Source organism: Hypomesus nipponensis, chromosome 2 (genome assembly GCF_054491055.1).
Source record: "Hypomesus nipponensis isolate SF chromosome 2, ASM5449105v1, whole genome shotgun sequence".
NCBI classification, from domain to species: Eukaryota; Metazoa; Chordata; class Actinopteri; order Osmeriformes; family Osmeridae; genus Hypomesus; species Hypomesus nipponensis.
Window position 1 is genome coordinate 22,434,136 of NC_140362.1, and position 13,040 is coordinate 22,447,175.

Below are 13,040 nucleotides of genomic sequence, written 5' to 3' on the forward strand. Positions count from 1 at the left end.
ATGTTTGTTCCCACTCTAACTGCTTCCCAAAGGTATTAAAACTTCGAAAGATCGTTTGGGGTAGTTATTTCATCAATTCATACTGATCTGGAGCCATTTTCTCCGATTTAGAGTCATCATAGAGCCATTACCACAGAGGTCACCATTTCTGACGGCTGTCAGAATGTGTGACCCACAAGAAAATAACAATAAAATAATATTTTATAACACATCTTCAGTGAGGCAGTGCAGGGATTGGTCGCTATTATGCTACTGTAGTCAACAAGATGCACCTGTTGTTTATTGACCTACTTTGAACTGTCATGTCCTTTTAAATTCAAATATTTTGAACTGTAATCCTCCAAACATAAACCTATTGAATACTGTCAGTGAAATGTGTAATACATTTTAATATTAAAATGTTATCCAATTAACTATTACTGAATGATTTTCCACGAAAAAAGTAATTCTGTGTCAGAAAATATGCAACCAACAGCCAAAATTCACCTATATACAATATTGGATGGATGGACTAACAGTACAGAATGTGTGGGAATTTCAGCAGCATTAATGCATCAATGCATGTATGTGTGATTGTTTTAGAAAAACACAGCAGAAACAGTCTTGAACTGAACCTACAACCTTTATTGGACTGGATGAGATATTCATGGGAGCAGAGAGGGGGGGGGGGGGTGAAAGATGGGGTGGATTCAAGGATAGGGGGAGAGAAGGGGGAGGGGGAGCCCAGGATAGCTAATAGATGCAAGAGAAACAAACCAACAACCCTCTTGCACTTGTCAGTTTCTCAGGTCTGTGATGGGCTTCTCACACCAGCAGGTGATCCTGGGTGAGTCTGACTCATCCTACCCCAGCCCCCTGCCCCCAGCCCCCTGCCCCCTGCCCCCTGCCCCCTGCCCCCTGCCCCCAGCCCCCAGCCCCCAGCCCCCAGCCCCCTGCCCCCAGCCCCCAGCCCCCAGCCCCCTGCTCCCATCCACCTGCCCCCAGCCCCTGGGGCCCAGCTAGGCTTCAGAAATCCACAAACGAACAAAGGGGCCCCAGATCAGGGTGGAGCAAGATCATTGTTACTAACCATCTGGAGGTGAATCCTCCTCTCCCCCTCTCTCTCTCCCCCTCTCCCTCTACCCCTCTCTCTCTCCCCCTCTCCCCCTCTCCCTCTACCCCTCTCTCTCTCCCCCTCTCCCTGTCCCCCTCTCCCTCTACCCCTCTCTCTCTCCCCCTCTCCCTCTCCCCCTCTCCCTCTACCCCTCTCTCTCTCCTCCTCTCCCTGTCCCCCTCTCCCTCTACCCCTCTCTCTCTCCCCCTCTCCCTCTCCCCCTCTCCCTCTCCTCCTCTCTCTCTCTACCCCTCTCCCTCTCCTCCTGTCCTTGTCCTTCTCTCTCTCTACCCCTCGCTTTCTCTCTCTCTACCCCTCGCTTTCTCTCTCTCTACCCCTCGCTTTCTCTCTCTCTACCCCTCGCTTTCTCTCTCTCTACCCCTCGCTTTCTCTCTCTCTACCCCTCGCTTTCTCTCTCCCCTCCTCTCGTTGTCTCTCCTCTTCTGTCTCTCTCTGAGTAGGGATGATGGTGTGGAGGAAGAGGGATGAGGAGGAGATGGACTGAGAGTGGAGGAGAGGAAAACGACTGGTACACTGAGGCGGTAAGTAGGTAGGTCGTTATTCTAATTAGAATTAATGCCTGAACTGCATATACCCATGGACGGATGGAGCGAGGAAGAGAGGGAGGGAGGATGGATGGAGCGAGGAAGAGAGGGAGGGAGGATGGATGGAGCGAGGAAGAGAGGGAGGGAGGATGGATGGAGCAAGGAAGAGAGGGAGGGAGGATGGATGGAGCGAGGAAGAGAGGGAGGGAGGAAGGGGGCGGGAGTCAGCCAGGGAAGTACGCTCTCTGGCACATTGCATCCGACAGATGTGATAATGCACTGTGCCCACACACACACACACACACACTCAATCCCACAAATCATCTGATAAAAGAAACACAAGAGTCCATTATTATGATAACTAGACACCCTGCGTGCTAACATGTTTGTTATAATCGTTTTCAAAAAGGGTTAATCCAGGATTGGGCAGACTGATAGGAGGGGGGGGGCAGAGAAGACATGGTAGAGGAGAGGGAACAGACAGAGAGGAGAACCCGTGAGACCCTGTCTTACTCTGATACTAAATCACAGCAATGACAGATACAAACTAAACAAAATTGTGCAATTACACATCAATACACACATGAGCCTCTTTCTCACAAGAAAAAGCGTTTATCAGTCCATCATCCGCAGTGTGTTTATCTGCAGATTGCTGTGTTGTCTTGGCTCTGTGTCTCTGAGTCTGACTGCAGAGCTCACTGTGTCCTCCATGTTGGGTCAACATGTCAGTTGCCTCTGGGCTGGCTGAATCTACACTGCCAGCACTGCAACTGGAACCTTTGGCTCAAACTGCTGCACTACCTTGAGCAGACACAAGCCCACACGGATATCTTCCCCCCTGCTCCCATTACTCTCATCTAATCAGTGTTCTACCTCACTTTGTCTGACCTATCTACTATGTGTGTCTCTCTCTCTCCCTCTCTCTCTCCCTCTCTCTCTCTATATATATATAGATTCTCTATATATATACTTCACGTCTACACATGTTGTGTTCATGTTTACGTCACAGGCTGAGTTGTACAGTTACCATCACATTCTGGTTTAATCTATAGAATCAAACAATACTTCACTGCACCAGAACCTCTCTAGTAGGTTAAGGCCCCTTAAGGGCAAACACATAGAGAAATCCTAATAATATATACTCAACGCTATACTGTGGTAATCTGCTATACGCTGTGATATAATATACTGTCGTATCAGCTCATGGAATAAGGTGTTTTTGGAGAAGACATATATGAACCTTTAAACCCATTCCTGCAGCTTGTTTCTGATTGGCTCACATTTGGTGATCAATCAATCAATTGGTGATGTCTGTGGCGGTTGGAGGCGGGCCACATGTGAATGGGCCAGTTAGAGGAGAGGGGCTCTGAGCGTCGGCCAGTTGAAGGAGAGGGGCTCTGAGCGACTTCCTGCTCAGTCCTCTTCTCTCCAGAAGAAGAAAAAAAGCTGATATTTTTATTTTTTTTGCAAAATAGTTAATATAAAGGTAACAGGCTGCTAGCCTCTTCCAGTCCCAAATACATGACCCATGTTCCCCCTGTCCTGCTGAGCTGATTGGTCGGGGGAGCTGTCCGTCAGGGCTGCTGGGTGCCTGTGATTGGTCAGCCCGACGTGCTGGTGATGGTCTTGGCGGTGTAGTTCTGGAAGAGGGGCTGAAGGAACATTCCCACGGTTCCGAACACACACACGAACACAAAGATCCACAGGAACAGACGATCGATCACCATGGCAACGTACTTCCAGTCCTCGCTCACCTGTGGGTCGGCCAGAGGAGGGAAGGAGAGGGAGGGTCAGGAGAGTACTGGTTACACAACCTCCTCCTCTCTCTCTCTCTCTCTCTCTCTCTCTCTCTCTCTCTCTCTCTCTCTCTCTCTCTCTCTCTCTCTCTCTCTCTCTCTCTCTCTCTCTCTCTCTCTCTCTCTCTCTCTCTCTCTCTCTCTCTCTCTCTCTCTCTCTCTCCCTCTGTGGTTCCCCCTCTCACCTACTCATAGAGAGGCCACAGGTTAATATGAACAGAGACTGACTTCAGCCACAGAGCTCTGATGAGGTCTGACATGGGAGGAGGGGGGGGAGAACTGCGATAGGGAGAGAAGGAGGGCTTAAAACCGGTCGGCATGGCGACGAGGCGGTAACTATGGAGATCATGGACAGAATTACGCTGGGCTGCGCAGGTTCTTTCATTTCATCAAGAGGAGGAGAGAGAGAGAGACAGAGAGAGACAAAGAGAGACAGAGAGAGCCAAAGAGAGACAGAGAGAGCCAAAGAGAGACAGAGAGAGCCAAAGAGAGACAGAGAGAGCCAAAGAGAGAGAGAGAGAGAGAGAGAGAGAGAGAGAGAGAGAGAGAGAGAGAGAGAGAGAGAGAGAGAGAGAGAGAGAGAGACAGAGACAGAGACAGAGACAGAGACAGAGAGAGAGAGAGAGAGAGAGAGAGAGAGAGAGAGAGAGAGAGAGAGAGAGAGAGAGAGAGAGAGAGAGAGAGAGAGAGAGAGAGAGAGAGAGAGAGAGAGAGAGAGAGAGAGAGGGAGAGAGACAGTGTTCCCCTCAGGATGCCCAGAGGAGAAGAGAAAGGCTGCCTCCTTCCCTACTATTGTCAGACGTAGAGAGACCCTGTAGGGAGACCCTGTAGGGAGACCCTGTAGAGTCTCACCCTGTCCGTCACAGGGCCTCCTAGAACAGGCTGGGCTGTCTCTCTTACTCTGCTGTCTCTCTTACTCTGCTGTCTCTCTTACTCTGCTGTCTCTCTTATTCCTGCTCTGCCAGTCAACTTCGTTTCTCACGTGGAAGTTCTAAATAACTCTACCGGTGCTGTGTAGGGTGCTGTGTACGGAGGTGTGTAGAGTGCTGTGTAGGGCGCTGTGTAGGGTGCTGTGCAGGGTGCTGTGCAGAGTGCTGTGTAGGGTGCTGTGTAGGGTGCTGTGCAGGGTGCTGTGCAGGGTGCTGTGCAGAGTGCTGTGTAGGGTGCTGTGTAGGGTGCTGTGCAGGGTGCTGTGTAGGGTGCTGTGCAGGGTGCTGTGTAGGGTGCTGTGCAGGGTGCTGTGTAGGGTGCTGTGTAGGGTGCTGTGAGAAGGTGCGTGATGTTGCTGGTGAGCACAGATACTCACACTCTGGTCGTCGTCTTCACTCTTCATGTGATTGGCAATGAAGCGGACCCCATCCACAGCCTCCTCAAAGCCAGGACAGGCCTGCCCCAGCAGGGCCTGTGTCAGGGCGGGGCCTGGCCCCCCAGCCTGCTTCCCCCGGGGGGGGTTCCCTGCCCCCCCCTCCCGCCCCTCTCTCAGCCCGTTCAGCCCATCCAGCGACCCCCCTCCCGCGGCGCCCCCCAGCTCCCCCCCAAACTGCTTGACGGAGGCCCGGTTCACGTAGCAGGTGCAGGGATCGCTGTTCTCCTTGCCAAACACCCCGGCACCCCCCCCTCCCGCCCCCCCCTTCAGCCCCAGCCCCACCATCAGCCCCCCGGCCTCGCCCCCCCGCTCCCCCTCCCTCTCCTGGGCTCTGCGGCGCTGGCGAAGCCGCTGACGCTCACAGGTGTTCCTGGGCTGGCGCATGAAGAGCAGAGCGGGGAGCTTGTTGAGAAACACCAGCTTCACCCAGGGAGGCATGGTGTGGGTGGTGGGGGAGCGGTGGTGCACGTTCAGCACGCACACACTGGTCACGATGGAGAAGGTCACCAGCACCATGGTGAACATCAGGTACTTCCCCACCAAGGGCACGTCCAGAGAGGTGGGCGGGACGATCTTGGAGATCAGGAGCAGGAACACGGTGAGGGCCAGCAGGACAGAGATGCACAGGGTCATCTTCTCCCCGCAGTCGGAGGGCAGGTAGAACACCAGGATGGCCAGGGAGGTGATGAGGACGCAGGGGATGATCAGGTTGATGGTGTAGAACAGCGGCTTCCTCCTGATCACAAAGTCGTAGGTGATGTCTACGTAGGTGGGGTCTGCCGGGTTCTCGTTGCGGCGGCCGGGCAGGGCGATGATGTCCCACTCCCCGCTGGGCGTGAAGTCGTCCATGCTGGCCACGTCAGTGCGCAGCACCAGGTCGATCTCGGTGCGGTCGTACGTCCAGGAGCGGAAGCGCAGGGTGCAGTTCTGCTGGTCGAAGGGGAAGTGCTTCACCTCGATCTTGCAGGCTGACTTGTAGATGGCCGGGGGCAGCCAGAAGATGCTGCCGTCGTGAGAGACCACGGCGTTGGAGTAGAACGACACCTCGTACATCCCGTCAGCGCTGGGAGGGGGGGTAGGAGAAGGAGAGATCATACAGCCTTATAGGTTCCTTGTCTACATACCTCCATTTTCCCTTTTCCTTATGTTCCAGTATTCTACCCCAGGCTCATTATAGACACACATCACTCTGACAGGGACAGTGAGGACTAGGGCTGAAGATTAGTCTTCAGTTACAGTCAGCTAGATAAGGTGTCACACACACACACGCAGCAACACACACACACACGCAGCAACACACACACGCAGCGTAATGAAGACAGAAGGTCAACTAGGAGCAGGTGTGACGGGCGTCAGGGAGCTCCGGTAACACACGGCTTCCACGCAGCTTCCACATGGCTTCCACACGGCTTCCACACGGCTTCCACACGGCTTCCACAAGGCTTCCACACACACAGATGAAGAGCAGCAAACACGCGTCTGAACGCACACGCCTTGGACAGGTAACACGGACAGGAGTGACATGCCTCGGGTCAGGTAGGAGACATGAGGTCAGAGGTCAGGTAGGAGACATGAGGTCAGAGGTCAGGTAGGAGACATGAGGTCAGAGGTCAGGTAGGGGACATGAGGTCAGAGAGACGGAGGGTCACCAGAAGCATTCAGGATCTAGGGTTAGATGTCGGTGTGTGTGTGTTTGTGTGAGTATCTTAAGAGGTTCACATCTGAAGAAGTGTGTGTGCGAGAGGGCACAGGTAAGACTTGGTGTGGGTGGAGGTGTGTGTAGCAGAGGTTGGGGTTTGTGTGAGGTGGGGTGAACATGGGGGCGTGGCGGGGGAACAGAGGCTGTCAGCCGCAGGTCTTCAGCTGCTCATCTTCTCAGGGATATTTAGTCAGGCGGAGATGGAAGGAAACAAGAGAAGGTCAGACGGATGGCAGGGAGCTGATGAGATAGTTTACATGAAACCCAGACGCACTTTTTCCATGTACATGGTCTGACCTGGAAGCTGTTTACATCACTCACTGTCCAGCATGATGGATGTCTGGCAAAACAAGGATCTGCCTTATAGGCTGGGCCTCTCCTCTCCTATAGGCTGGGTCTTCAGGTCACTCACTGCTCTGCCCTCACTCTGGGGGAGTAGAGCTGCTTCACTCACTGCTCTGCCCTCACCACGGGGGAGGGAGGAGATGGGGTGTGTGTAGGGGGAGTCATGGGGCGTAGTTGACAGTAGCATATCCATTCATGCGTGATGGACATGCGTCTTTCACTCAGCGAGCTGTCAGACTCGAGGGACAGCGAAGGGGACAGGTCACTATAGCGACAGGCACGGGGTAGCCAGTGTGGGCAGAGCCACAACACACGCAGGGATGAATCTCTGGAACAGCCTCAAGGATCGGACGAAAACACAGCTTTAGCAGCTGATATAACATACTATAAACTCATATATATACCTGTTTGTGTTCACTGCGGTGTTTTAGTGTTTGAAGAAGCTGTCTGAGTTTGTGTGTGTGCCTGTGTGTGTTTGTGTGCACGTTTGTGTGTGTGTATGTGTGAGAGGAGGGAAAGTGACTCACTTGTTGTACAGCACGACGTCAGGCAGCCAGATGTGTTTGGAAGGCAGCCTGACCTTCAGCATTCCATCAAAGTCCTCCGGGGCCCACGTCAGACGATAGTCCTGCCACTCCTGCACCAATCACAACACACACAGCTCACACATGGAATCCCTTAGACCAATCACAACACACACAGCTCACACATGGAATCCCTTAGACCAATCACAACACACACAGCCTAGACAGGAAGTTTCTGGGCCAGGCCAAGAGAGACTTCTGTCTGTCTCTGTCTCTCTGTCAGCTTGAATACCCCAGAGTTGATCTGATGGGCCATGGAGAGCTCAGCCTGGTGATGCTCACTGCGATGATGCCCTGCATCAGTGAAGGCAACATAGAGGCACTGCACACAGCCCACACACCGCGGCCGTTAAAACACATTTAATCATAAACTCCCACCCATTCACCCTGATTAAAATCTCTCTGGAAAGGTGTCTGTGTGCGTTTGTGTGTGTGTGAGTGTGTGTGTGTGTGTGTGTGTAAACTTAAACCCTGTAATGCACATGGACTGTATTGTGGGGTCTTTCCTGCAGTGTTCTCTGAGCTATGCAAGGCAGTTAGGGGCGGAGTCATGATGACCCTGATCAAGACCAGTGGTGGAATGTAACAAAGTATTTTTACTTTGTTACTGTACTTAAGTACATTTTTACGCGTCTGTACTTTACTTAAGTAAGAATCATCGTGCATACTTTTTACTTTTACTCCATTACCTTTTGCAGCTATTATCTATACTTTTACTCCACTACATTTCTACAATATGTGTCGTTACTTGTTACATTTTATGGACACGGTTTCGCCAAAATGTTGCCAACACAAAAATATGGACGTAATGTATATGAATACGTTCGAGTTCAAAGGCCCCAAGAATGAGAAACAGCCATGACAGAATGACTCGTGGAGGTTTCAATGCATTTCCTATCTCCCTCAAAAAAGGAGTTGCTAGCCTTCAAGAATTTGCCTTCAAATTTAAAGAAGCATGTCGAGGTAAGCGGAGTTCTTGCTATGCTAAGTTAATGTCCCTGACTTTTGAATATTAGCACAATAAGTACACCAACCTTTCCAATAAACACATGTTGTTGCTTATAATAATTATTAGTAGTGACATCTGTAGAGGCATAAGTATTACCAGTAGCTATGTCTGCATTCTTTATCAGCCTGGACACTGAGAGACAGCCCATTGCCTGAGTACTTTTACTTAAAGTTAATTTAAAAGTAAGTGCTTTTTACTTTTAATGAAGTAGGATTGTTGATTGTTTCCTGGGCACTTGTACATTTACTATACTTCAGTACTTCCTCCAGCGTTGATGATGACTCCTCTGTGAGGAGGAGTCATCGCCATGTCGGCACCATGGCGATGATGGGTTATTATGGCCTGTTGTAGGGGAGCATCTCTGTCTGCCCAGACGCCCTTGGATCCTTCACATGAAGGATAAAACCCTGATGCCTTCTCATCACCCACTGACACGCCGTAAATATCAGACTCTCTTTCAAACTTTCCTCACTTGGCTCTCTGCTGCATCTCTCACACAGCACACACCATAAATAATGCTTGTTGTTTTTTGGAAGAGAGAAAAAGTTGCACATTTTGTCCATACCCAGGTTGCCAGCTGGGTCATCCAGCCCCACATATAACATCCACAGCTGTGTAAGTGTGTGTGTGTGTGTGTGTGTACCTGCCTGGTCAGCTATACAAAGCCCCAGCTGTGGACAACCAGAGCCAGAACATTTAGAGTAAAGAGGAGGTCATGACCCTCTCTGCCCCCATCACCTCCACCCCCATCACCTCCACCCCCCATCACCCCCATCACCTCCACCCCCCATCACCCCCCATCACCTCCACCCCCCATCACCTCCACCCCCTCCACCCCCACCACCCCCCATCACCTCCACCCCCCATCACCCCCATCACCTCCACCCCCCATCACCCCCCATCACCTCCACCCCCTCCACCCCCACCACCCCCCATCACCTCCACCCCCCATCACCCCCCATCACCTCCACCCCCTCCACCCCCACCACCCCCCATCACCTCCACCCCCCATCACCCCCATCACCTCCACCCCCCACCACCCCCCATCACCTCCACCCCCCATCACCTCCACCCCCCATCACCCCCATCACCCACATCACCTCCACCCCCCATCACCCCCCATCACCTCCACCCTACATCACCCCCATCGCCTCCACCCCCCACTACCCCCCATCGCCTCCAGAAAATGAGACAGTGTAGAAAGGGGGGATGAAGAGTGCAACTCACCTGTGTCAACCAGACGTTGGTGGTCATGATCTGCTCTCTCTCATGCTGCGGACACACAAGGAGAGACAGACAGACAGACAGACAGTCAGTCAGTCAGAAAGTCAGACAGACAGTCAGACAGTCAGACAGACAGACACAGACACAGACACAGACACAGACACAGACACAGACACAGACACAGACACAGACACAGACACAGACACAGACACAGACACAGACAGTCTATCTCACCACGCTGATAAGCTGAGCTAATGAAACCATAAGTTGGACGGTCACCAACTCAGAGCCATTAGTCGCCGGTCGGATCAGCTTGTTATAGTGGGCGGGGTTTAACAGATGCTCCACCAACCGCTCCTCGGTGTCCGCCCCAAGGCTGACTGTAAAGACCAATGAAAATCAGGTATTAGAAAGGCACTCCTGCACTGACAGACAAGCTTCGTTTTAGCGGCTAACAACTTCCAGTCGCTTGCAGCTACGCTTGTTCTCTCACCCAAAATGAGTTTGGGTGGTCTTCCCAAAATGACAATTAACGATGTACATATGATCCTATGTTGCTGCCCTTCAAGCGAGAGGGAAAATAGGGTTCAAATTGTAGCCTACGTTTCAAGATACATCAACTATTACAAAGAAGGTAAGGTTTATCTAACCCACAGTAAACGTAGCTAGTTACAGTAGCAGTAACATTAGCTACGCTGTCTAGTTAACGATTTGTGGCTACATTATAATGTCATGTGATTGTCAGCTTGCTTGCTAGTCATTAATGTTAACCTCTTAAGAATCCTTTTGAAAGGTGAGACTCTGAAGTTATTTCCCCTGTTGTCAGGACCCCTGTCAGTCCTACTGGTGCTGAGTAATAGAAGCTTGAACACTAGGAAAGTGAAAGTTTTTATTTCCACCTGGATTTTGTTCTGTATACAGAGGCCTGAAGAGGCCTAGAGGTGGAAGGTTTTAACTGGAAGACTAAATTGGACCACGGCATGAAGCCTTATCTAATTCAAGTCAAAAGTCAAATATAATACCACAATATATTCATATTTGACACGTTTTTCTAAGAATACATACAGGCATTTTCTTTTTGACTCCAAAAGTACCATTGGTAACCAAGGTCAAATACAGGATTTTTTTTTCATAATTGTTATCTCTAATGAAAGGTGGTACTTAGAACTATCATATATTGTAGCTAAATCCCCCATTAGTATTGCTGAAACACAAAACCTGAAGTATGAGCACATTGGAGTGCTTTATCTGATTCACCAGGAAGAACTCTGCTTTGTCAGACATTTTGCGCTTGGACTTTTATTTTTAATGTTTCAAAGATTGCCAACATAGGGAGTATCAGTGTCTGCAGAATGTCATTGGCCGGATTCCCAGATTTGTTAAGAAGCTCTTAACGCTAAGAGCTTCTTAGGAGCGTTTCTAAGAATGCTCTAGAACAATCTTAGAACGCTCCTAAGAAGCTCTTAGTGTTAAGAGTCTGGGAAACCCAGCCATTGTCTATAAGGCTAACAAGCTAATTTGAGAGCCAGATGAAGCCACTTTGAGTTGTTAGCAAAGAAAGAGAGGGAGGAGGGAGCGGGGGGGCAGGACGCACAGATACTGGGAGCCAACTGGTTGGCTTTAGAAGGCTGTGGACAGGGCATGGAAGCTCCTATTGGGTCAAATGAGGTGTCAATTGAAAAGTCAGAGTGCAGTGGACATTTTAAGACCATGGTATCGTGAATATTCAGAATATATTTTATATATATATATATATAACTTCTAGACCTGGCCTATTTTTTCCTGGCAATACAGGGTTTGTTTTTAATCATTCAGTCAACAAGCTACATCCAGTAAACATTCTGCCCAGCCTGCATAGCACACTCACTGTGTCCACACATACAGTATCTGTGTATCAGAACACACTGTGTCCACACATACAGTATCTGTGTATCAGATCATTTAGTTGGTTTCTCTGTCATGTTCCTCTTCCAGGTGACTGGAGCATGCTGCTAACACATGCTAACTGTGCGAGCGTGGAGCATACTGACTGCATTACTCATCTCCTGCAGGAGAGCCATCCACTCAGCTGAGAGGAGCTGGCATGGTACGCATGAGTCAAGCAGTATGACAATCTCCCCCCACTAGCCTTCTCTGTCTCTCTCACTCTGTCTCCCTCTCTTTACCTCTCTCTTTCTCAGGCTTTCTATCTCTTACCAACGTCACTCTTTCTTTTAACTTCTTAACTGTCGGCCGTTGTGTTCCTCTTTTCTCTTCCCTCCCTCTGCTGCCTGGTAGCTGTCCTGTGTGTGGAAGTGCTGGGCTGGGCAGAGCAGGGCAAGGCAAGGCAGGGCAGAGATGGGCAGGGCAGGGCATGACAGAGCAGAGCTGGGCAGAGATGGGCAGGGCAGGGCAGGGTAGAGCTGGGCAGAGATGGACAGGGCAGGGCAGAGCAGAGCTGGGCAGAGATGGACAGGGCAGGGCAGGGTAGAGCTGGGCAGAACTAGGCTGGGCAAAGCTGGGCTGAGCTAATCTCTGTTTACCCACTTGTGTTAATCTCTCAGTATCTTTCTTGTACATGCTCCCTTCCTGCTGATCTCTCTCTCTCCCTCCCTCCTTCCCCCCCCCCCCTCTCTCTCTCTTCCTCTCTCTCTCTCCTCCTCCCCCCCCCCTCTCTTTCTCTCTTCCTCTCTCTCTCTCCCTCCCCCCCCCCCTCTCTCTCTCCTCCTCTCTCTCTCCCTCCTTCCCCCTGTCTCACTCTGGGAGCTGCATGCTGTTCAGCGAGCAGGAATGATGGCTTTAGTCGCTGGATCAATGAAGACTCTAATCATGCCCCATAACCCCTCCTCCCCCACACACACTCCCCTCCATCCCCCCCCCTCTCTCTCTCTCTCTCTCTCTCTCCCTCTCTCCATCTCTCCTTGACGTGTCTCTGCTGGTGCTGCTTCTCTCTCCTCATGGCTGCTGTCATCATACCCTGGTGACAGACTGCGTGTGTGTGTGTACTCCCTGTCATGTGATGTTAACTCTGCGTCCGTTCGTGTGTGCTCTGTCAATGTCCGATGTGTATTTATGGATGCTTTGGCTTGATGTGTTGTATGCGTTTGTAAGAGTGTGTGTGTGTGTGTGTGCCGCCTCGTAAATAATGTGCATAGTCCTCAAACAAAACAGTGTCCATCCGATCAATGCTCATCACCACGGTAACACAGCTACATCTCAGCATGTTGTCACTTCCCATACTGGTGCGGGTCCTCTAACTAACACGCTTATCTCTCCTCCTCCTCCTATCTCCACCTGCTACCCTTCATCCAGCTAGCTCTCACTCAATCCAACACACTCCTCTGGATACGGATTTCATCCGGGGGGTGAAGAGAGTGAGGGGGGTGGAGTTAGGCCATGC

At 51.0% G+C, this 13,040-nt stretch overlaps 1 protein-coding gene across 1 annotated transcript; it reads right to left on the reverse strand.

Annotated features, from left to right (window-relative positions):
* Positions 1 to 1,374: 1,374 nt before the first annotated feature.
* Positions 1,375 to 10,048, reverse strand: chrnb2 (cholinergic receptor, nicotinic, beta 2; the record flags this gene model as incomplete). Its single annotated transcript, XM_084671413.1, has 5 exons — positions 1,375 to 3,392; positions 4,741 to 5,863; positions 7,372 to 7,481; positions 9,665 to 9,709; positions 9,896 to 10,048. Coding segments are annotated over 5 exons (1,584 nt in total), but the record flags the coding sequence as incomplete, so codon positions are not given.
* Positions 10,049 to 13,040: the final 2,992 nt, after the last annotated feature.